The sequence below is a fragment of the Mustela nivalis genome, assembly GCF_964662115.1.
Source record: "Mustela nivalis genome assembly, chromosome: 7".
NCBI classification, from domain to species: Eukaryota; Metazoa; Chordata; class Mammalia; order Carnivora; family Mustelidae; genus Mustela; species Mustela nivalis.
The window spans coordinates 56,858,594-56,882,752 of NC_139026.1; the positions used below are offsets into that span (position 1 = coordinate 56,858,594).

General features: G+C 39.0%; 1 protein-coding gene across 1 annotated transcript; it reads right to left on the reverse strand.

Annotated features, from left to right (window-relative positions):
- Positions 1 to 10,228: 10,228 nt before the first annotated feature.
- Positions 10,229 to 23,052, reverse strand: ART4 (ADP-ribosyltransferase 4 (inactive) (Dombrock blood group)). The gene is made up of 3 exons (XM_082742366.1): positions 22,540 to 23,052; positions 18,900 to 19,608; positions 10,229 to 10,938 (listed from the first exon to the last, which is right to left on the reverse strand). The coding sequence occupies exons 1-3, from the start codon at positions 22,618 to 22,620 to the stop codon at positions 10,847 to 10,849; spliced, it is 882 nt and encodes a 293-aa protein (XP_082598492.1). The 5' UTR covers positions 22,621 to 23,052; the 3' UTR covers positions 10,229 to 10,846.
- Positions 23,053 to 24,159: the final 1,107 nt, after the last annotated feature.

The window sequence follows — 24,159 nt, forward strand, 5'->3', positions numbered from 1 at the left end:
CATGAGCACAGTGTGACCTAACGGAATGAAGCAATAGTGGGGAGTAGAAAGTGAACTGTCAAGAAGCACAACAAAATAAAATGCAAGGGTACTTACTATATGAAGATAAGGAAGGGAGAAAGTGGGGGAGGAGGGCAGCATAGGGGGGAGGGAGGAGGGAGTCCTGTAATACTGCAATACCTCTTTTTTTTTTTTTTTTTTTCACATCTTATCACTTGCCAATGTTTGGCATGTGTTAGCGTCTCTGAAAGCATCCAATTCAATAAAGGTTTATTGAATTTTGCCAAGTCAAGATCTGGGTTCATAAAGTGTAAGTCAGTTTGATTCAGATCATTAGACACCTCAGGCCAAGAATCCTGTCTCTCTCAATAAATCAAGCTCCACAGAAAAATTCTTTCACTGGTTTATTATTTTTAAAGTCAGAGCAAATAGGCATATTAGAACACTGAATCATAAAGATGCAAATAAAACAATAAGTGAAGCTAGAGTATTTTTTACATACACAAAAAGGAGAGAAGCATTAATAAAAATTACCACAGGAGATAAATACTCTGCAACTTTATAGGGCTAGCTCTTTTAACCACCCAGGTGAATTTATCCATTTTACCTTCAAAGATCTCCCAGAAGGAAAAAGCAGAAATTACAATGAAGTTTTTGAAACTGGTCTCCTCTAATGTTTCATGAACTTTGAATCATGTCAATTCTTTACCAAATAATTTAGGAAATCTCTGTAACCACAATAAGAATTTCATTTGATTTTTTAAGTTACTTATCTACATCAACTCTGAAAAAAGAAAAGTTCAAAAACTAAATCAACTCTGAAAAAGAAGAAGAAAGAAAAAGATTGAGAATTTATCAAAGTTATAATTACACAATACAGATTCATGTTAGAGGGAAAAGTAGACAAATAAAAATGGAGCATGTGAAGAAAAAAAATAGCAGCAGGAGGAAGAATTATCTTTTTAAAAACCTGGTAATTCCTTTATGGATCATAATCCCATCAGTCAAAAGCCTGGAAGGCTTCTTCTTAACACAAGTTCTAGGTTTCTGATTTTATAGATGTGGGATCAGGCCCTAGGGTTCATCCTCCTAACAAGTTCGAAAGGGACTCTGGTGCTGCAGGTGCTGGGTGCATGTGTTAAGATCACCCAGCTAGCTTCTTACTCAGAAGACTGATCTCTCATGGAGATCCAATGCGTTCGGCTGGCCTTTTAGCTTGATCAGGTAGCTCTTTCCTCTCCTGCCCACATTACAGTTTCACTCTGCCAGATCTATTTCCTGACCCTTGTGTACACCCATCATTCCTATATCCCCTGTTTCTCTTCTACTCAGCTCTCCTTTTCTATCTGAAGCCCTCTGTTGAGCTTTATTTCCAATAGAAAGCTGTATCCAACCGTAGGACAGAGGGATCTCACTTTTCTCGAAACTCTGAGCACTTTTTTTGCATCCTTTTTGGCACTAAACGCTTGACACATACCCACACTGACTGTCTTCTTCCTCTCACTCCTTGCTCCCACCCCAAGGTTCCAAGACCTCACCCAAATGCTGCCTCCTCCCTGAAGTCTTCCTGGCTTCTTCTTTTGCCTCAGAAGCTCTTTTGAGCTCTCGTGAACAGAAGACTTGATATTCCCCTTTCTTTTGGTATTTCCTCTATCACTTGTTGGTGTTCTGTTCTTCATTTCCCCCAAGAGATCGTAAACTCATGGATGATCTGGCTTACACTACTCAACTTTTTAAAATTTATTTATTTTTATTTTTTTATTTAATTTTTTAAAGATTTTATTTATTTATTTGATAAATAAATTTGATAAAGATTACAAGTAGTAAGAGAGGCAGACAGAGAGAGAGGAGGAAGCAGGCTCCCCGCTGAGCAGAGAGCCCAATGTGGGGCTCAATCCCAGGACCCTGGGATCATGACCTGAGCTGAAGGCAGAGGCTTTAACCCGCTGAGCCACCCAGGTGCCCCCATTATTCAACTTTTAATCCCCAAAGTGTTTTGTACACAGTATAGCTCAAAAAGTGCATTTATAAAGCACAAGAAAAAAAAAATTTGCAACATGTTTGGAGCTTTTCTGTTGACTTGCAAAAACTCACAGCAAATCTTTTTCCCAGAGCCATGCCCATGGGACTCTCTGTTCAGTAACCACTAACCTACCAAGGTCCCTGGGCAATAAATCATGAAAATTGGGTCTATGGAAATTTTATGCTTGCCTTATTAGGAATAGAGGTCAATGTAAGCTAGGTGTCTGAGGTGCATGTGGCCCTGTTCTCAAAATTCTGTGGAAAGAATGATATACTAGATGCTCGAATTCTCAACTGGGTGATTATATGCAGCAAATTCCCCACTGAGTCTCTTCTCTCATGGCACCGTCCCTTTAGAAAGTCCTGCTGGGGTCAAATGAGCAGACTTTACTTTTGTTGTTTCTTACCCAACTCTCAGAGGGGCATGTGTTATGGACTTCCATAATTTAAAGTATAGAGCTAGTCCTCCCCTCGACCCCCTGTAGCCCAGTATCAGGGTCTTTGGAAATCAGGTAAAACAACTCCCATTGCCTCATTTATATTGTAGGCAACTGAGGGGAGTTGGAGAACATTCCCAGCTGTGAAGTTTGGTGATTTATACTTCTTTTTATTTAATTACTGTCACATAGTGGGGACTCGATTTATCTTTGATATTTACTTGGTTATCAGATCCCCCCCCCCATTTTTTCCTTTATATCCACATATATCCACATGCTTTCCTAATAAATGTACCTAAATTTCTGATGACAACTTAAAACCCAATTTTCTATAAAGTCCTTCTATAAATTAACATATGGATTTAAATTCTAACTTTTGTAATATTTTAGAAACATATGTAGCACTCCCTTATAGCCAGTGAATGAGATTTCACTATCTTTTATTAACTTACTCTTTTATTTCTCAAGTTTTCATATTTTCTCTTATCTGAGTCTACACTGGTTTGGTCTTGAATGCTGATAAAAATCTTGGAAGAAAATCTACACTTTAATTATTTCTCCGGGGTTCAAAGCTTTTCCATTTGATGAAGAATTTGTTCTGTGCTTTCAAACTCAAGCTTCTCTGTTTGTTCCTATTTAGGCTTGTTAAATAAAAAAAATAAGTATTCATAAATTCTTTGCTTGAGATGGGAAATCTGATTCAAATTATTTATGCAAACATATAATTTATTGATTTATGTAATTTTTAAAAAACCCAGGATTCCAGTTTCAGGCATAGTTGGATCCAGGGGCTCATATTCTTTCATCAGAACTGTTTCTTTTATTTTCCTCTTATTTTTAAAAAGATTTTATTTAGGGGAGGAGTCAAGATGGCAGAGAAGTGGCAGGCTGAGACTACTTCAGGTAGCAGGATATCAGCTAGATAGCTTATCAAACCAGTGCAAACACCTACAAATCCAACAAGAGATTGAAGAGAAGAAAAGCAGCAATTCTAGAAACAGAACACTTGCTGAAAGGTAGGACTGGCGGAGAAGTGAATCCAAAGCCACGGAAGATAGACTGTGGGGGGAGGGGCCGGCTCCAGTAAGTGGCAGAACAATGGAGCACTAAATCAGGGCTTTTAAAAGTCTGTGAGGGACATCGCTCCAGAGGTTAAACTGGAGTGAGGCTCATGCGGGGTCAGCACGGCCCCAGGTCCCACAGGGTCACAGAAGGATCAGGGGGGTCTGAGTGTCCCAGAGCTCACAGGTATTAGAGCAGGGAAGCCGGCTACAGAGACAGAGCGAGGAGTGAGCTCTCAGCTCGGGGTTACCTTGAACCAGTCACAGGCTGGGTGAGCTTGGAGCGCAGCTTAAGGCCAGGGAGACAGGAGTGACTGAGTGCTTTTCTCTGAGGGCACACTGAGGAGTAGGACCTTGAGCTCTTGGCTCCTCTGGGCCAGAGACTGGGAGGCCGCCATTTTCATTCCCGTCTTCTGGAACTCTACGGAAAGTGTTCAGGGAAAAAAGCTCCAGAAAGCGAACCCAAGCAGATTACTTAGCCTGGCCCCTGGTAAGGGCGGTGCAATTCCACCTCGGGCAAAGACACTTAAGAATCACTACAACAGGCTCCTCCCCCAGAAGATCAACAAGAAATCCAGCCAAGACCAAGTTCACTTACCAAGGAAAACAGGAATTCCAGAGGAGAAAGCAAAGCATGGAACTCATGGCTTTCTCCTTATGATTCTTTAGTCTTGCAGTTAATTTAAATTTTTTTAAATTTTATTTTTTTCTTCTCTAAATTTTGTTTAACTTTTACCCTTTCCTTTTTAAACGTTTTTAAACTAGTTCATCTTAACAATACCTTTCATTAAAAAAAAATAATAATCTTTTTTGAACCTTCATTATTATAGTCATATTTTATCCTTCATTGTATCTAACTTTATTTTTTGTATACACATAGGGTTTTTTCTTCTAAAATTTTTGGGGTACAACTTTTTCTAATAGATCAAAATAAATATATATCTAAATAAATAAATAAATAAATAAATCTAAATCTAGCTCTGGGCTTGTTCCAGTCTCCAACCTGAGCAAATTCTCTACACTTTCTTTTTCTTTATTCTCCCAACCAACCTACTTTATCAACTCCTTTTTTAGAAATTGAAAAAGTTTTTTTTTCATCTTTATAGGCATATTCCATCCCTTCATCTTGTTTACTCTTATATATGCTTTTCATTCTTAAAAATTTTAGGAGGTAGTTTTTTCTAAGAGACCAAAATACTCCCAAAATTAAGTGGGTGGCCCTGTTCTAGTCACCAGTCTAATATATATATATATATATATATTTTTTTTTTCTTTTTAAAATTTTTTTTCCCTGAACTTATTTTTATCCCCTTTATCCACCCCACAATTTGGGGTCTCTTCTGATTTGGTTAAAGCGCATTTTCCTGGGGTCTTTGCCACACTTTCAGTATTTTATTTGCTCCTTCATATATCCTTATCTGGACAAAATGACAAGGTGGAAAAACTCACCACAAAAAAAAAAAAAAAACAACAAAACAAGAGGAAGTACCGAAGTCTAGGTACCTAATCAATATGGACATTGGGAATATGTTAAATCTAGAGTTCAGAATGATGATTCTCAAGGTTCTAGCCAGGCTCGAAAAAGGCATGGAAGATATTAGAGAAAACCTCTCTGGAGATATAAAAGCTCTTTCTGGATAAATAAAAGAACTAAAATCTAACCAAGTTGAAATAAAAAAAGCTATTAATGAGGTGCAATAAAAAATGGAAGCACTTACTGCTAGGATAAATGAGGCAGAAGAAAGAATTAGTGATATAGAAGACCAAATGACAGAGAATAAAGAAGCTGAGCAAAAGAGAGACAAACAGCTACTGGACTATGAGGAGAGAGTTCAAGAGATAAGTGACACCATAAGATGAAACAACATTAGAATAATTGGGATTCCAGAAGAAGAAGAAAGAGAAAGGGAAGCAGACGGTATATTGGAGAGAATTATTGTAGAGAATTTCCCTAATATGGCAAAGGGAACAAGCATCAAAATCCAGGTGGTACAGGGAATACCCCTCAAATAGGGAATGCCCTATTCCTGTTGAGGAATAGGTCCACACCCCATCACCTAACAGTAAAATTTACAAGCCTTAGTGACAAAGAGAAAATCTTGAAAGCAGCCTGGGAAAAGAAGTCTGTAACATACAATGGTAAAAATATTAGATTGGCAGCGGACTTATCCACAGAGACCTGACAGGTCAGAAAGAACTGGCATGATATATTCAGAGCACTAAACGAGAAAAACAGGCAGGCAAGAATACTACATCCAGCTAGGCTATCATTGAAAATAGGAGGAGAGATAAAAAGCTTCCAGGACAAACAAAAACTGAAAGAATTTGCAAACACCAAACCAGCTTTACAGGAAACATTGAAAGGGGTCCTCTGAGCAAAGAGAGACCCTAAAAGTAGTAGATCAGAAAGGAACAGAGACAATATACAGTAACAGTCAACTTGTAGGCAATACAATGGCACTAAATTCATATCTCTCAATGGTTACCCTGAGTGTTAATGGGCTAAATGCCCCAATCAAAAGACACAGGGTATCGGAATGGATAAAAAACCAAAACCCAGGGGCGCCTGGGTGGCTCAGTGGGCTAAAGCCTCTGCCTTAGTTCAGGTCATGATCCCAGGGTCCTGGGATCCAGCCCTGCGTTTGACTCTCTGCTCTGCAGGGAGCCTGCTTCTCCCTTTCTCTCTGCCTGCCTCTCTGCCTACTTGTGATCTCTGTCTGTTGAATAAATAAATAAAATCTTAAAAAAACAAAACCCATTAATGTTCTGCCTACAAGAAACTCATTTTAGACCTGAAGACACCTCCAGATTTAAAGTGAGGGGGTGGAAAACAACATACCATGCTAATGGACGTCAGAAAAAAATCTGGGATGGCAATCCTTAGATCAATTAGATTTTAAGCTAAAGACTATAATAAGAGATAAAGAAAAACACTACATCATACTCAAAGGGTCTGTCCAACAAGAATATCTAACAATTTTAAATATCTATGCCCATACATGGAAACAGCTAACTATATAAATCAATTAATAACAAAATCAAAGAAACACATCGAAAATAATACAATAATAGTAGGGGACTTTTTCCTTCACTGAAATGGACAGATCATCCAAGCCAAAGATCAACAAGGAAATAAAGGCCTTAAATGACACACTGGACCAGATGGACATCACAGATATATTCAGAACATTTCATCCCAAAGCAACAGATTACACATTCTTCTCTATTGCACATGGAACATTCTCCAGAATAGATCACATCCTGGGTCATAAGTCAGGTCTCAACTGGTATCAAAAGATTGGGATCATTCCCTGCATATTTTCAGACCACAATACTCTGAAGCTAGAACTCAATCACAAGAGGAAATTGGGAAAGAACCCAAATACATGGAGACTAAACAGCATCCTTCTAAAAAAGGAATGGGTCAACCAGGAAATTAAAAAAGAACTGAAAAAATTCATGGAAACAAATGATAATGAAAACACAACAGTTCAAAATCTGTGGGACACAGCAAAGGCAGTCCTGACAGGAAAATATATAGTGGTACAAGCCTTTCTCAAGAAGCAAGAAAGGTCTCAAATACACAACCTAACCCTACACCTAAAGGAGCTGGAGAAAGAACAGCAAAGAAAGCCTAAACCCCGCAGGAGAAGAGAAATCATAAAGATCAGAGCAGAAATCAATGAAATAGAAACAACAACAAAAAAAAACCCAATAGAACAAATCAACGAAACTAGGAGCTGGTTCTTTGAAAAAATCAATAAGATTGATAACCCCCTGCCCAGAATTATCAAAAAGAAAAGAAAAATGACCCAAATAAATAAAATCATGAATGAAAGAGGAGAGATCACAACCAACACCAAAGAAATACAAACAATTATAAGAACATACAATGAGCAACTCTATGCCAACATATTTGACAATCTGAAAGAAATGGATGCATTCCTAGAGACACATAAACTACCACAACTGAACCAGTAAGAAATAGAAAACCTGAACAGACCCATAAGCAGTAAGGAGATTGAAACATTCATCAAAAATCTCCAAACAAACAAAAGCCCAGGGCCAGATGGCTTCCTGGGGGAATTCTACCAAACATTTAAAGAAGAACTAATTCCTATTCTCCTGAAACTGTTCCAAAAAATAGAAATGGAAAGAAAACTTCCAAAGTCATTTTACGAGGCCAGCATCACCTTGATCCCAAAACCAGACAAGGATCCCATCAAAAAAGGGAATTACAGACCAATATCCTTGATGAACACAGATGCAAAAATTCTCATCAAAATACTAGCCAATAGGATCCAACAGTACATTAAAGGATTATTCACCATGACCAAGTGGGATTTATTCCAGGGCTGCAAGGTTGGTTCAACATCTACAAATCAATAAATGTGATACAATACATTAATAAAAGAAAGAACAAGAACCATATGATACTCTCAATAGATCTAAAAAAGCATTTGACAAAGTACAGCATCCCTTCCTGATCAAAACTCTTCAAAGTGTAGGGATAGAGGGCACATACCTCAATATTATCAAAGCCATCTATGAAAAACCCACCACAAATATTATTCTTAATGGAGAAAAACTGAAATCTTTCTGCTAAGGTCAGGAACACGACAGAGAAGTCCATTATTACCACTGCTATTCAACATAGTACTAGAAGTCCTAGCCTCAGCAATCAGACAACAAAAAGAAATTAAATACATCCAAATTGGCAAAGAAGTCAAACTATCACTATTTGCAGATGATATATGTGGAAAACCCAAAAGACTCCACTCCAAAACTGCTAGAACTTGTACAGGAATTTAAAAAGAGTCAGTATATAAAATCAATGCACAGAAATCAGTTGCATTTCTCTACAACAACAAGAAGACAGAAGAAAGAGAAATTAAGGAGTCAATTCCATTTACAATTGCACCCAAAACCATAAGATACCTAGGAATAAACCTAACCAAAGAGTCAAAGAATCTATACTCATAAAACTATAAAGTACTCATGAAAGAAATTGAAGAAGACACAAAGAAATGGAAAAATGTTCCATGCTCCTAGATTGGAAGAACAAATATTGTGAAAATGTCTATGCTACCTAAAGCAATCTACACATTTAATGCAATCCCTAACAAAATACCATCCAGTTTTTTCAAAGAAATGGAACAAGTAATCCTAAAATTTATATGGAACCAGAAAAGACCTCGAATAGCCAAAGGAATATTGAAAAAGAAAGCCAAAGTTGATGGCATCACAATTCTGGACTTCAAGCTCTATTACAAAGCTGTCATCATCAAGACAGTATGGTACTGGCACAAAAACAGACACATAGATCAATGGAACAGAATAGAGAGCCCAGAAATAGACCCTCAACTCTATGGTCAACTAATCTTCGACAAAGCAGGAAAGAATGTCCAATGGAAAAAAGACAGCCTTTTCTACAAATGGTGTTGGGAAAATTGGACAGCCACATGGAGGAAAATGAAATTGGACCATTTCCTTACACCACACACGAAAATAGACTCAAAATGGATGAAGGACCTCAATGAGAGAAAGGAATCCATCAAAATCCTTGAGGAGAACACAGGCAGCAACCTCTTTGACCTCAGCCGCAGCAACTTCTTCCTAGGAACATCACCAAAGGCAAGGAAAGCAAGGGGAAAAAAGAACTATTGGGACTTCATAAAGATCAAAAGCTTTTGCACAGCAAAGCAAACAGTTAACAAAACCAAAAGACAACTGACAGAATGGGAGAAGATATTTGTAAACGACATATCAGATAAAGGGCTAGTGTCCAAAATCTATAAAGACCTTAGCAAACTCAACACCCAAAGAACAAATAATCCAATCAAGAAATGGGCAGAGGATATGAATAGACATTTCTGCAAAGAAGACATCCATATGGCCAACAGACACATGAAAAAGTGCTCTATATCACTCGGCATCAGGGAAATGCAAATCAAAACCACAATGAGATACCACCTCACACCAGTCAGAATGGCTAAAATTAACAAGTCAGGAAATGACAGATGCTGGTGAGGATGCAGAGAAAGGGGAACCCTCCTACACTGTTGGTGGGAATGCAAGCTGGTGCAACTACTTTGGAAAACAGCATGGAGGTTCCTCAAAAAGTTGAAAATAGAGCTACCCTATGACCCAGCAATTGCACTACTGGGTATTTACCCTAAAGATACAAACGTAGTGATCCGAAGGGGCACGTGCACCCGAATGTTTATAGCAGCCATGTCCACAATAGCCAATCTATGGAAAGAACCTAGATGTCCATCAACAGATGAATGGATAAAAAAGAGGTGGTATATATATACAATGGAATACTATGCAGCCATCAAAAGAAATGAAATCTTGCCATTTGCGACGACGTGGATGGAACTAGAGCGTATCATGCTTAGTGAGATAAGTCAATCAGAGAAAGACCACTATCATATGATCTCCCTGATATAAGGAAGTGGAGATGCAACATGGGAGTTTGAGGGGCAGGAAAAGAATAAATGAAACAAGATGGGATCAGGAGGGAGACAAACCATAAGTGACTCTTAATCTCACAAAACAAACTGAGGGTTGCTGGGGGGAGGGGATTTGGGAGGGGGGGTGGGGTTATTGACATTGGGGAGGGTATGTGCTATGGTGAGTGCTGTGAAGTGTGTAAACCTGGCGATTCACAGACCTGTATCCCTGGGGATAAAAATACATTATATGTTTATTTAAAAAAAGATTTTATTTATTTATTTGGCAGAGAGAGACACATTGAGAGAGGTAACAGAAGCAAAGTGAGAGGGAGAAGCAGACTTCCTGCTGAGCAGGGATCCCCATGGGGTTTGATTCCAGGATCCTGGGATCATGACCTTAGCTGAAGGCAGATGCTTAAAGACTGAGCCACCGAGGTGCCCCAGAACTCTTTTTTTTTTTTTTTCTTCCATTTTTCAGTTCTTCCTTCATTGTGTTTGCTCCATTCTCAAGGAGATAGAGTCTCCCCTCCTGGTGGCAAGAGAGTGGCTAGCAGCTGTGGGCTCATACTCATTCTGCTTTCATCCATCTCCACTCAGTTAAAAGGCTCCCATCCCACTCCCAAACCCAATTCCAAAAAATTACCATGACCGTATCTCACTAGTTCTGACTGGGTCCTTTTCTATTCCTGATGAATCTCTCTATCCATGGAGAAGAAATACACTGAGTTCCAGGTCTGCTCTCAGGCAGTGAGCGGAGCGAGTGTTACATCAGTTGATAACTGGGCAGAGTGATTCCCCGAGGGTATTCAGGATGCCCTGACTGGCATCAAGCAGAAAGGCACAGAGAAAGCAAAACCCCAAGTTTCCTTTACACTCCACTTTTGAAAGAGGTGACGACACTGGTCAAAAAGGAGAGAGAAGCAATAACCACAGGAGCGGGGTTGTACTTTTTGCTGGAACCTGTAAAAATGAACACAAAGAGAACTTTTAAGGAGTAGAGTTTATTTTTTAAAAAAGCAACCTCATTTCTCCTTTGATTCACTTTTTTTTTTAACTTAGAAAATTCCTAATAAAAATATTTGAAGTTTGCTACTTTAAAAAAGTATCCTCTTAAAATTTTTTCTTTTTTCTTTTTTTTAAAGATTTTTATTTATTTATTTGACAGAGAGAGATCACAAGTAGGCAGAGAGGCAGGCAAGGAGAGAGGAGGAAGCAGGTTCTCCTGCTGAGCAGAGAACCTGATGTGGGACTCGATCCCAGGACCCTGAGATCATGCATGACCTGAGCTGAAGGCAGCGGCTTAACCCACTGAGCCACCCAGGCGCCCTTAAAATTTTTTCTAACCAGCAGAATTCAGCTTGCTCATTTTGCAGATGGAACAGCACCAAGGAGTTCAGAGATTTACTCCAGGTTCCCGGCTAGTTGGTGTGTGAGAGCCCATGATTTTCCATCTTTATTGTCCCCAGTGGCACCATCACCATTTTAATTATCATCACCTTCATCACCATTATGAAAGCTGACATTGATTAGCAACTTACTCTGTGCTGTGGTCTGTTTTAAGCACTTCTTATCAATTAGCTCATTTAATCTTCACAGGAAATGTACGAGGTATTTATTCTCATTATTCTCATTGTCAGTGTCATCAAACAGTGACACAGACATGTGGAGAAACTTACCACTAAGCGCACATCTAGTGTGCACTGAAGGCAGCATTCCAGCTCAGGCAGTCTGGCTTAACTCTATCTTTTTAGCTACAGTATCATTTCTCCATATACCACAAAATGTTCTAAAGAGAAGGATTTCCTTTTCAACTAGACTTCACTGACTGTTTAAGGTAGAAAAGATGCTTGGGTTCAGGAAGACTTTTAACTCTGTGATTGCCTCAATATTGACCACATGATGGAGAAATATTTTCCCATTACTTTCACATAATAATGCATAAAATCCTTAGAGTTTCCTGGAATTTCTTGGAATTCTGTAAATACAATTTTTAAAATCAATTTTTACCATTAACAGTAGACAAGGAAAAGTAATAATGCATAATGTTTCTAAACTTCTGTTAAAGTTCCTGTTACAATTTATTATTTTAAATTTTAGTCTAGTTTATTATCTGAATTCTCACAGGGACCTTGAGACCATTAATATGACTCATTCACTACAGTAATTCCCTAACAGTTTTTGTTTTGTTTTCTCTTCACTGAGGCTGAGATCACAAGGACCTCTGACTCTGTTCTTTCTAACTTTTTAATGGAATATGATTTTACTGAAGAGTTATCAGAGATTATTGACTGACAGTGAAACAATGTAGTGGGTAGAAATTATGGTTACTGGAAGTGATTAGCTGGAAGTGTTGAAGCTTTGTCCCTAGATGACCTTTATGTTAGGTACTTTCATTGGACCTGAGCTTTCTTATCTGTAAAACGAGAGCATCTCATCTCAAGACTGTTGCAAATTCTAGGGTCACTACCATTCCCCTTTACTTTGCTTCATGGCTACTATAATGACTGATGCTCAAATAAGGACAAACATACAGATATTACTATTTTGTAGTCATATTCGTTCTTCAAAACCACCTCTTCAGCCCCCTTTCTCATAACTAGGATATTAAAAAAGCTTACTTTAATTTTATTTTCTCAGGTTAATGTAACTTTTCTTTCCTCTCTTGTTACTTTTTCTCTTTCTTACAGTCATTAACATTTCTACCTCACACTATTATTATCATTATTTTTACACAGACAATATCTTTCTTTAGGGGAATAAATGAAAAGCATTTGTGAATTAAGTGTCTATGAAATCTTTCATTTAAGGATAACTCACATTAAATTTACTTTTGCATTTGTTTTTGCTTTTCTTCTAGACTATCTATTCAATGCTTTTTTCCCCCTCTGTATCTAATAGAGTATTTTTCAAATTGGAGGTTGTGATGCATTAATGTTTTATTATGACCTTCATTCCAATAATGTGATAAAAAGCGTTAGAATAAAAAACCAGAGAGTTAACAACATGTGTACTGTGAATGATTGTCTTGTTATACATATGTGTGTACTTGTATGTTTACGTGTGTATGAAGTGAGTTATAATGCAGTTACAGTCACAGAGGACTGAGACGAATAGTAGGTTCCTAACAATATTTTTGAACGGACAAATAAATCTCCTGAAAGCAGTCTATAGAGAACATTGTCCTGGGCTTTTTGTCATAAAACATGGGAAAAGGTCTTACTTTTGTCATTTATAAACTGAATAATCTCATACAAACCATATAACCTCTCTCAACCTCAGTATTCCCACCAGTATAGTTGGGTCAGTAACCAATGTACAGCATGGATATAAGAATTAAACAGATAGTGTGTGTGAAAACCTTCTGTGAATGAGATTTGCTATGTAAGTATAATATTTTTGTGGATTATAATTTAATTTGATCAATATGGCCTAACGGTATATAGTTTAGGGAGAAATACATAATATAGCTTGTATTTCATGAACTCTGAATCTGCAAAATATCAGATTGTTCAGAAAGAAATACTCAATCCCTTGAAAAAAGCAGAAAAAAACTAAAACTGACATACAGTATACCTATTTAATCTGATATTTGGAGGCAAATGCTATCTACAGCCTTTTTCTGTCAAAATGTGGAGATTAATGAGTATTACTCTTTTAGAGAGTTATCTAGGAAATAGTTGGCACTGGTAAACATTGTTTCTTCTGTCTCTTCCTTTGTTTTTTTCTTCACTGTCAATATCACTGAAACACACATTTGTGCCACTGAACTCTTATCCCACTTCCATGTGCAATATGGAAGAGTTTTTCAATTGTGTTTGAGAGGGTGGATGCCAAGTACTGCCACAATGCTCCCCTTTGCCCCATTTTATAAATGAAGAACAGGCTCATAGGTTGTTATTCACACAAGGCCACATAGCTACTAACATATGTGTCCAGTGCTTCCTGACTCCAAAGTTTATTCTCTTTTTTCTACCATGCTGTGTGGTCTCCTAGATTCATTCAATTATTCATTCTTTCCTTTTCTCTTTAAGATTTTATTTGTTTGAGAAAGAGAGAGACAGAGACAGTGACAGAGATAGCGAGAGAGAGCTTGAGCAGGGAGAAGAGGGAGAAGCAGCCTCCCTGCTGAGCAGGGAGCCCATTGCCGGACTCAATCCCAGGACCCTGGGATCATGACCTGAGCAGAAAGCAGACGCTTAACAGCCTGAGCCACCTCTCAATTACTCATTCTTTCATCCATTCAGCAGAGACAGACACTCTACTTCAAGGTTAATGTGCTGCCACAACTAGGGAACACTAAGTTGAGATAAAGCCCAGGGGAAGAGAAAACAGGAAACAGGAAGTAAATAAAATAAATAATATGTAACAGTAATAGTAGCAGCAAGTTTTGAGTACTTACTAATGTCAGAATCTGATCTAAGAGCTTTTACATGCTTAAGTCACTTCGCACTTGCCAGAATCCTATAGGGAAGGTTTCATTACATTTCCCCCTATATTACCTATAAAGAAATGGAGACACACAGGGACCAAGCCTTTGCCCACATTCTCACTGCCAGTAACTGGCAAAGTTAGCATATTAAACCAGGCTTACTACAAAAACTGACTGTATTTTTTCTAGAAAAATTCTTAAGAATTTTGATTATGTGAAACATTTCCATAAATAAATCCTTCTTTGTGAATCCAATGATACAGAACAGAGTATGTATTTGTGTGTTTACAGATTTTTGGCACGGATCATTTTCCTGAACAAAGCAACATTTATGGACAAATAACTAACATATTTTGAGTCTTTCAATGGGCATGAAAATATCTGTTTCTATGGTAACCAGTATAGGTCACAAGAGGGGTGAGAGAAGAATTAGAAGGGAGGGCTGTTAGTGTAGAATGTCTTAAACAACTTTTTCTTTGCAAATGCCCTTGCTTAAATATATTATGCTACCAATTTGACCTATTGACTCTGAAGGCAACAGATTTATGAATACTCTTTAAAATTGAGAACTGTAGGTTCAAGTTAACAGAACTAATTTCGAAATAAATCTAAGGTCTGGGGAAGCTATATTCTCTATTGTCTTTTTTTTTTTTTAATTCTATTGTCTTTTCATTGGGAGAGTTCTGGTGTCTTGGCTGACCAATTTTAAAAGTGTTAGTGTTGTCTTTCAAATATGATGTCTGTCAGATTAAGAGGGAACAAGAGAGGAAACAAGTCACTGGCTCAGAGGGACTTTTTATATGTAGAATAGCTTGGGGCTTCTGCTTGGGAAAAAAACTGAAGGCATAAGAAAGAGTCTCTTGAGAGGATACCAGTTTCATGAGGAATTGGATATCAGTCCTCTAGAATACCTTCTGGGAATCCCAACTGGGAGGTTGATGGCAGACAATAGCAGTTAGCTAGAAAAGCAGGTCTGGGGAGGATCCACTGATCTTCCTCCCTCCCAGCGAAGGACTCCCAGAAAAGAAAAATACAGCACTTCCCTCCTCCCATTGTTCATGTATGGATCAACCCAGTACTGCTCCACGATGTTGGGATAAGTAAAGTTGTTATTTGTTAGTTAACAGAAATGTCTTAAGGAAAGTTTCAGAAACTGCTTACTTTTTGAGAAAACAGACACCATAGCAGCAAATAGCTGAAAGCATCATGAGGTTAATCAACCTTTTTTTTTTTTTTTGGTAATCCGTAGAGATAGGTGGATCTATATCTCGAGATAATATAGTCTTTTTATCCTCAACTAAAGTGTTTGTGCTAACAACCAGCCAATGGCAGCCTTGAGGCTTCCCTAGTGGGCTTCCATGTGAGGTTTAGGGAAGGCAGAACCGGAGAATGGAGCAGCCTTCTCTGCAACTTTCAGCCAGAGCCAATGAAGTCAAAGGAAGAGCAGCATCCCGACACCTCGAGCTGATTCTTCTCCCTCTTTCAATCTCCCAAATAGTTTTGTGGTTGTGCCGGCTGGGAAGACATTCCAGCTCCAGCTCTTGGCCTACCACGTGATGTCTCTGACCAAAATATCACCTTCTACGACCAGGGGTCATTTTCTTCTGCCATTTACAATCTCTTCCCAAGACTGCACAGTGGTGAATTTCCAGGAAGAATTTAGATGTAGTAACTCACATTGCAAATGACCACATTCCAGATCAGTTACATCATGGCTATAGTTCCCTATATTTGACTAAGGGTTGAGCTTTCTAGAATACTTTCTCTTTCTAGCAAATATTGAAATTGTCTTTAGTCAATTGAGTTATCTGGTCATCTGACCCAAAGACAAGACCACTTAGAAGCATTGAAAGAGAATGCTTTATCTTTTGCTGTTCAACAAATACAGATTTTTTTTTTTTCAACAAATGTAGATTGAACATTTTTATGTGCCAGGAGACTGAAGTTGATAGTGGTTAACACTTATTTACCCTTTATTACATGCTAGATCATGTAGAAATATTTTTGTATTTTGTTTTATTTTCACAAAAACCCTGTGGGGCTCTATTATGATGCTCCTTACATAGTAGAAGAACATAGGAAGTTTAAACAACTGGACTGAGGACACAGCTGAAAAATGGTACAAGTTGGATAGGAATCGAGACAGAGTAGATCTGGGGTCAAACTGCCTGGATTAATGCCAGACTCTTAAATACTATGTTGTCACAGGCCTGCCCATAAAGAACTTACAGAGCAATATGAGTTTACTGACTACCTTAAGTATGATTTGTGATTTCAAATACCCAGTCAAGACCAGCCAAGCTTCCAGAGTCTAGCAGTGTGCATGACTACTCGAGTTAAGCCTCAACTCCCAGTTGTGTTTGAGTAGCTTTCTGACAGGCAAGCAAAGATCGTTAATTTGGTGGGAAGAACCTTGAAATAGTTTCCTTTGAGACTTACAGAGTAGGGAGTATGGGTAATAGTTTCTATTTTATATTCCTTTTTCTCAGTTTCCTACCCTTTGATGTAAATGTACTACAACTTTTTACTTAATATTACTTAATACTGTGCTTATCAACCTAGTACAAAAATTTTTCTGTCTCAGCTTCATTCTATGAGGATGAAGCAACAGTATAGTTCTAAAGGACCCTGGAAACTGATTACGCATGTTCTTGTTTGGTATCAAAATCTCACTGCTTCATACTCTAGTTTTTCATTCTCTTCTGCAAATACTAATCTCTTGGTTCTGTGGAACAGATATTCATTCCACCCTTATTGTTGCCTGCCACACTTCTAAGGATAGGCAAGAGATAAAAGTATTGATAAGTCACCTCTCTCCTGGTCTGGGTTTGCAGATAGGCCTGAGTAAGCAGGCCCAAGACCTCAGCATGGAAGCCAATTTCAGGATCACTGTAACACTGCAGCCCCAAAATGCTGAGCAATGCTGATAGCCTGAATTACTAACAGTAGCAATAATGACAGACTCGAGAAAGAGTCAGGGATATTCTGAAGGTAGACACTGCAGTCAAGTGTGAGTGTGAAGAAATGTACGTGTGGATAAGGACGATCTTCTTTCTGAATCAAACAGGGCATAGCACTTGCCACAGAACTACCATTTTGTGCAGAGACTGTGGCTGGTAACATACAGGGACAGAGTGGAGTTGGCTACCTATTTTTCTACAAAAGATCTTAGCAATATATTTTTGTTGTTGTTGTTCTGTGGTATCTTCAGTTTCTCCTGTTTCAGTTCATTTTCCACCATATCATTAGAGCCCTTGCTAAAATACTGATCTAACTGATATTCCACTCCTTAAAAATTTCCAGTGGCTTCTCATTACCTATAGCATGGAGTTTGAAAGTCCTTAGCATAGAATACAAGAGTTTTAACCATCTGGCCCATCAGAAGTCTCTCCACCCCAACCCATCCCGTATTCCTTTTTGACTCCCATGCTCCTCCCGTGTCCTGTACCTCCTACATTCTAGCCATCCAGAATTGTGGAGATTCCCTAAAGACACTGGCTGATTGAAAGCTCTGTCATTCAGCATATGCTCTTTTCTGCTTGAAATGACTTTTCCTCTCTTCTTTCACTGAAAACCCCCATCCCTACTTCAAGTCCCATGGGGTCCTTGATGGTGAAGACTTTCTCACAGAAAGAATGAGTAGCTTCCTACACTGAGAAGCCACATCCATTCCTTGAGCGTCTGGTGTATTGCTTCGTGCTTTCGAGTGTGGACATTTGCTCATATTTCCATTTCTTATTAGACTAAAACTCCTCCTGGGATAGTGATTTTGCTTTATTCATCTCATATCACATGATGCCTCCCATCCCAGTTCCTGGAACATAGAAGATGGGTAAGAGATAAGAGTAAGTGACTAAGTCATACCCCCTGCTTTACTCACAGCACTCCCTTTTCCTGTAATGACCATGACAAAAACAAAACAAAACAAAAAGCAAAAGAGAGTTTGAGGGTGAAGGTAAAAATGCTATATTTTATGTGCTATCTTTTCCAGTAGAGGTTTACTCTCTGTGTCTAGAATGCCCCACATATTAGAGCCACTGAAGAAACACATTTTTTCCAGAAGTAGTTGAGGAGAAAGAAGGGGAGGGAAACCAGGAATAAGGCAAGTCTTCTCTAATCTGTCAGTTCCACCATTCCTGAAGGCCAATTTCCATATTTTTGGCCTGGTCCCCAATAAGCCCTACTCAGAAAAATAACTTTTTAAAAAGAATAGTTGTCTGTGATCCTGATAAGAATAGATTCCGTTTATGGGGCACCTGGGTGGCTCAGTGGGTTAAGCCGCTGCCTTCGGCTCAGGTCACGACCTCAGGGTCCTGGGATCAAGTCTCGCATCGGGCTCTCTGCTCAGCAGGGAGCCTGTTTCCTCCTCTCTCTCTCTCTCTCTGCCTGCCTCTCTGCCTACTTGTGATTTCTCTCTGTCAAATAAATAAAAATAAAATCTTAAAGTTTAAAAAAAAAAGAATAGATTCCGTTTAGATGGATAATATAATACCTTTTAGCAGCTGACAGTTGTATGTGCTCATGTTCCCAGCGGATCGCAACTGCAACCAATTTCCCCTTGGATGATGGCTCATATTTACAACTTTGAACAACTCATAGGGAGGGACCAGGACCTCCTTCTTGCGAGAGTCTTCTGGTATAGGTGCACCCAGGCAGGTAAATATGGTAAATAGAGTTTGGTTCCCAAACTTCTGTGCCTCTTCTTTTAGGAGAGAGGTGGAGAGGAATTGGCCAAATCGGATGGTGGCACCACTGTAGGCTTCCAAATTGATACCCTTCATCTTATGATACACCTCAAAACACAGAGAGTCATTCTTCATGACCATTTCTTTCCTTAGCAGCTGGATCGCTGAGGTCAGGTAGTAGTGTAGGTACTTGAAATGGAATGAACGTTCATAATGCTGTGGAGACCTCCCAGCATTGGCCATGGCTTTGGTGAAGCTTGTGTGGACACTGTTGTTTGATGTATAAACCAAGATGGCCAGAACATGTGTAATATTCATGTTCTTGGGGATATCTTTGGCTCTGTTCAACCAGGTTAAGTGGGCTTTCTTCCAGACCCCGTGGTAATCTCTATGTGCTTCTATTTCTTTTGTGAAATAATCCCCTTGGCGTAGCTTCTCCATGACCTGTGGGCTACAGCCTTGGTACTGATCATCAAAGGAATCTGGTGCCAAGTCAAAGTCGACGTTAACTGCAACCTATAAAAAAAGAAAAATCTCGACTTTAACTTTTCAAATCAGGTGGTGGATGTTCTGGTTGACTTGCTATCCTCCATAAAGCCACATCTTCTCAAAATGTATTTGCTAGAATAAGTTTCACTCATAATCATTACCCTGCCCTAGTATATCCTGCATCAGTGATCTGTGCCAGAGATTGAATTTGGTTTGATAAATATTACTAGAAGTTCAAAAGACTCACCTCCCCAGGGAGGAAGTGACCCTTCTTGTATAACCAAAACCAGTATTTTTGCATAGTACTTTGAAGAAAAAAAATTATAATCTTAAAGTTTATGTATACTTTCTGTTTCTCCTGTTAAAGCCCTTCACATTCTGTCATAGGTGTTAATAAATATCTCTTTTATGAATACCTAAAACCCATATTAAGTTTTGAACTTCACCTAAGAAAAAACTTCAGTGATGAGTAATGTTGGGTTCTCCCAAAGGGTCCCCAGTAAATAACAGCCTTCTCTTTTGACCAGGATCTGATTTAAAAATGAGGAAAACAGAGCATGTATGAAGGTTAAAATATCACCTTCATTGCTGAATTGTTGGGGCACACATCTTTAGGTTTGATGGCAAGTAGACTTGTTAAGACTATACCACAGAACAAGGCAGACTTGCCCACTGAGCTGCAGACAGTGTTGGATTGTGGCCAGCACAAAGATAAGACTCTTGTCATAGAGGAACACAGAGCTCATGCCCTTTTCTGTAAGGCTAACTCCCAGGGGGAGGAAGACCAGAGTCAAACTCAGAATGCCTAGTTATTATTCCTGATGTTACCAATCAACTAAAATTGCCCACCACCAGGGGAGTGGTACAGTGCTCAGGACTGTGCCTAGGACAGTCCCTCCTCCTAGAAACCAGGAATGAGAAAGAGACAATTTCCCATGGGTAGTCAATTGAATGTTATTTATTAATATCTAGTCCATATTTTTAAAATTTTAATTTATTTTTAAAATTTCTTTCAGTTTTCCAGAATTCATTGTTTATGCACCACACCCAGTGCTCCACGCAATACGTGCCCTCCACAATACCCACCACCAGGCTCATCCATCCTCCCACCCTCCTCCCTCCCAAAACCCTCAGTTAGTTTCTCAGATTCCACAGTCTCTCATGGTTCGTCCCCCCTTCCAATTTCCCCCAACTCCCTTCTCTTCTCTAACTCCCCTTGTACTCCATGCTATTTGTTATGCTTCACAAATAAGTGAAACCATATGATAATTGACTCTCTCTGCTTGACTTATTTCACTCAGCATAATCTCTTCCACTTTCGTCCATGCTGATACAAAAGTTGGGTATTCATCCTTTCTGATGGGGGCATAATACTGCATAGTATATATGGACCACGGAATGGGAGAAGATATTCACAAATGACAATACAGACAAAGAGCTGATATTCAAGATCTATAAATAACTCCTCAAACTCAACATACACAAAACAGATAATCATGTCAAAAAATGGGCAGAAGACATGAACAGACACTTCTCAAAGAAGACATAGAAATGGCTAATAGACACATGAAAAAATGTTCATCATTACTAGCCATCAGGGAGATTCAAATCAAAACCACATTGAGATACCACCTTACACCAGTTAGAATGGCCAAAATTAACAAGACAGTAAACAACATGTGTTAGTGGTAATGGTTACAATGTTGGAACACAGCCACTTTGAAAAACAGTGTGGAGATTCCTTAAGAAATTAAAAATAGAGCTTCCCTATGACCCTGCAATTGCACTACTGGGTATTTACCCTAAAGATACAGACATAGTGAAAAGAAGGGCCTTCTGTGCCCCAATGTTCATAGTAGCAATGGCTACAGTTGCCAAACTATGGAAGGAACCAAGATGCCCTTCAATGGACGAATATCTAGTCCATATTAAACTGAGGTTAGAGATTTAAATACAAGTCCATTAAGTATCATCAGTCTATTTTTTAAGAGCCATATTTTCAACTATCCAAATTCCAAGATGTTTTCTTCTTAGCAAAGAAACAATGCATTTGTAATAAATAGCACTCCTTATATTAAGAAATAAGATCCCATCTAGTCAACATCAAAGATGTTGCAGCTGAAGCTCAAAACCACACCATTTGGTGTTTTACTATTACTTATGATGAGAAGACATCTAGGTGTGTGTAAAATGGAGCAGATTTTTAAGACCGCTTACATGATTTTTACCAATAACTCTTTAAAGAAGGTTTACAAATAGGCCTACAGAATCTATTTAAGCCAAAACAAAACAAAGTCAACCATATCATGTTCTGTTACATCCTGTGAGCTCTAAACATTTTAATATATCACTACATCTCAAATATGTACTCTGTTATCTCTTAACATTAGGTTATTTTTTATTATATAGAACTTTAAATTATAATACTTCTTTTGAGTTGATCCCTATGAAACAGTCGAAAGCCAAATAGACTTTATTTTATATCATTTGTCCTACAGAAGCAATGTTTTACTTAAATTTTATGGAGAATCAAGAAAATCACATTATGCCTCTAGCTTCCATTAATGCCAAATTTATAAACTCTAAAGCATTCCACAATCTTTAAGAATTGCTTTCAACACCTTCAGTAGCATTATTGGTTAAAAAGTCTGAATGAGGGGTGCCTCCGTTGCTCAGCTGGTTAAGTGTCTACTTCCTGCTCAGGTCATGATCCCAGGGTCCTGGGATCCAGTCCTGCATTGGGCTCCCTGCTCAGTGGAGAGCCTGCTTCTCCCTCTCCCACTCCCCCTGCTTATGCCCCCCCCAACTCTGTCCCATAAATAAAATAAAAAATCTTTTAAAAAATGTCTGAATGAAATTAGATCCCAAGTGACCAAAGGTCACTTAAAGATTGTCACCAGGAAAGCGCCCCAGTGAAGCTCTGACCATAAAGAAATCACCTCCTCAATTGCGCCCTACCTCAGAACTCCAGGTGGGGGTCTGCAGGCCAGAGAACAGCAGTAGGAGATGAAGCGGCCCGGGGAGGAGCCAGAGTCTCATCGTGGGGTCTGCGGTAGTAGTTGGGAGAATCCTTCTGCCTCTGTTGGTCAATGGTCGATATTCATTTGTGTTACAAATCCTTCCCACTCTTGCTGCTTCATTGTGAAATAAGGGCTCAGCATTCTCCTCCAGGATTTCCTTTGGGTGAGTCTCAGCAAGACCTTTCCTTGTTCATGTCTTGTGGAGATTTCTGTTGACTACCTCTAACCAGCAGTTTCTCCGAGGGAAGCTATGGTCTCCAGTTTATTTGCAGAGCTGAAATCTCTGTGAAATAGCCAGATCGCTACACCAAATAAGGGATTGTAAGAGCGAACTTGTTAGTTTCCTATTAAAAAAAAAAAAAAATCCCTTATCTGGTCTGTGTAGGGGGGAATTCCAAAGGCCTGTTAAGGGTCAGGCTCAGCAGTTCAACCCTAACTTTCTCAGGAAGACAGGAAAGGCACATGCTGTACAGTGTTTGGGGCCAAGTGACATTATCTGCAGCTGCAGGTTTCCATTGCGAGTGATTTGATTGGCTCACGCAGGTTGCTGGGGAGATGCCACCTCAAGGTGGGCCTATGTCTCGCTCATTTGGTGCTGCTGATAGGCCCTGCCCAGAAGGGGCTGATAGGAAGCAGCACACCTTTGAGGATTACTGTCAGAAAGAAGGCTCTTGTTGCTGCTTTCCACTGTTACTTTGAAAGTCTCCATCCCAGAAATTATAACTGTTGGGGTCACAGCTCTTCCCTATTTTCTCTTTGGAAGGCATCAGAGCCCTGTCCACACTAGTTCTATAGTGAATCCTAATGACTAGTGTCAGAAGATAGCCTTGGAACAGCTGACACCGATCAAAAGTAGGGTCCAGCATGCCAAGTTAATGCCTCACATGTGCTCTTTAAACACCCTCTCTCAGGCAATTCCCTTTCATTTGAACATCCTGCCTCTATCTCCAGTCGCTGGGGTAATTGTTTTTCTTGCAAATCTTTCCCAGCTATACTTCCCGATTCAGTATTTAACTGTGAAGAGAAACAAAATCCCGTTCTTAGAAATTCTGGCATTTTTTTTTTTTTTTTTTAGCACTCTAAAGATAGTTTTTCATCTAACAATTGTAGCAGTTCTGTCTCATTACAAAAGTTCAGAATATTCAGGGGTACCTGGGTGGCTCAGTGGGTTAAGCCTCTGCTTTCGGCTCAGGTCATGATCCCAGGGGTCCTGGGATGGAGCCCCACATCGGCTCTGCTCCGCGGGGAGCCTGTTTCCTCCTCTCTCTCTCCTGCCTCTCTGCCTACTTGAGATCTCTGTCAAATAAATAAATAAAAATCTTAAAAAAAAAAAGGTCAGTATATTCAGACAAGTATTAAAGAGGACACAAAATTACCCATAACCTATCCCCTGGAAAAAGATACTATTTAGATTTAGATTTTGATGCTACACACACACACACACACACATGCACCTACATGCACACACCTGCATACACACACAAATTTAGGACTGAAATAGTATGCAATTTTTCATACTGTTTTTTCCCTTAACATTTTAAATGTAAACACATCTCCA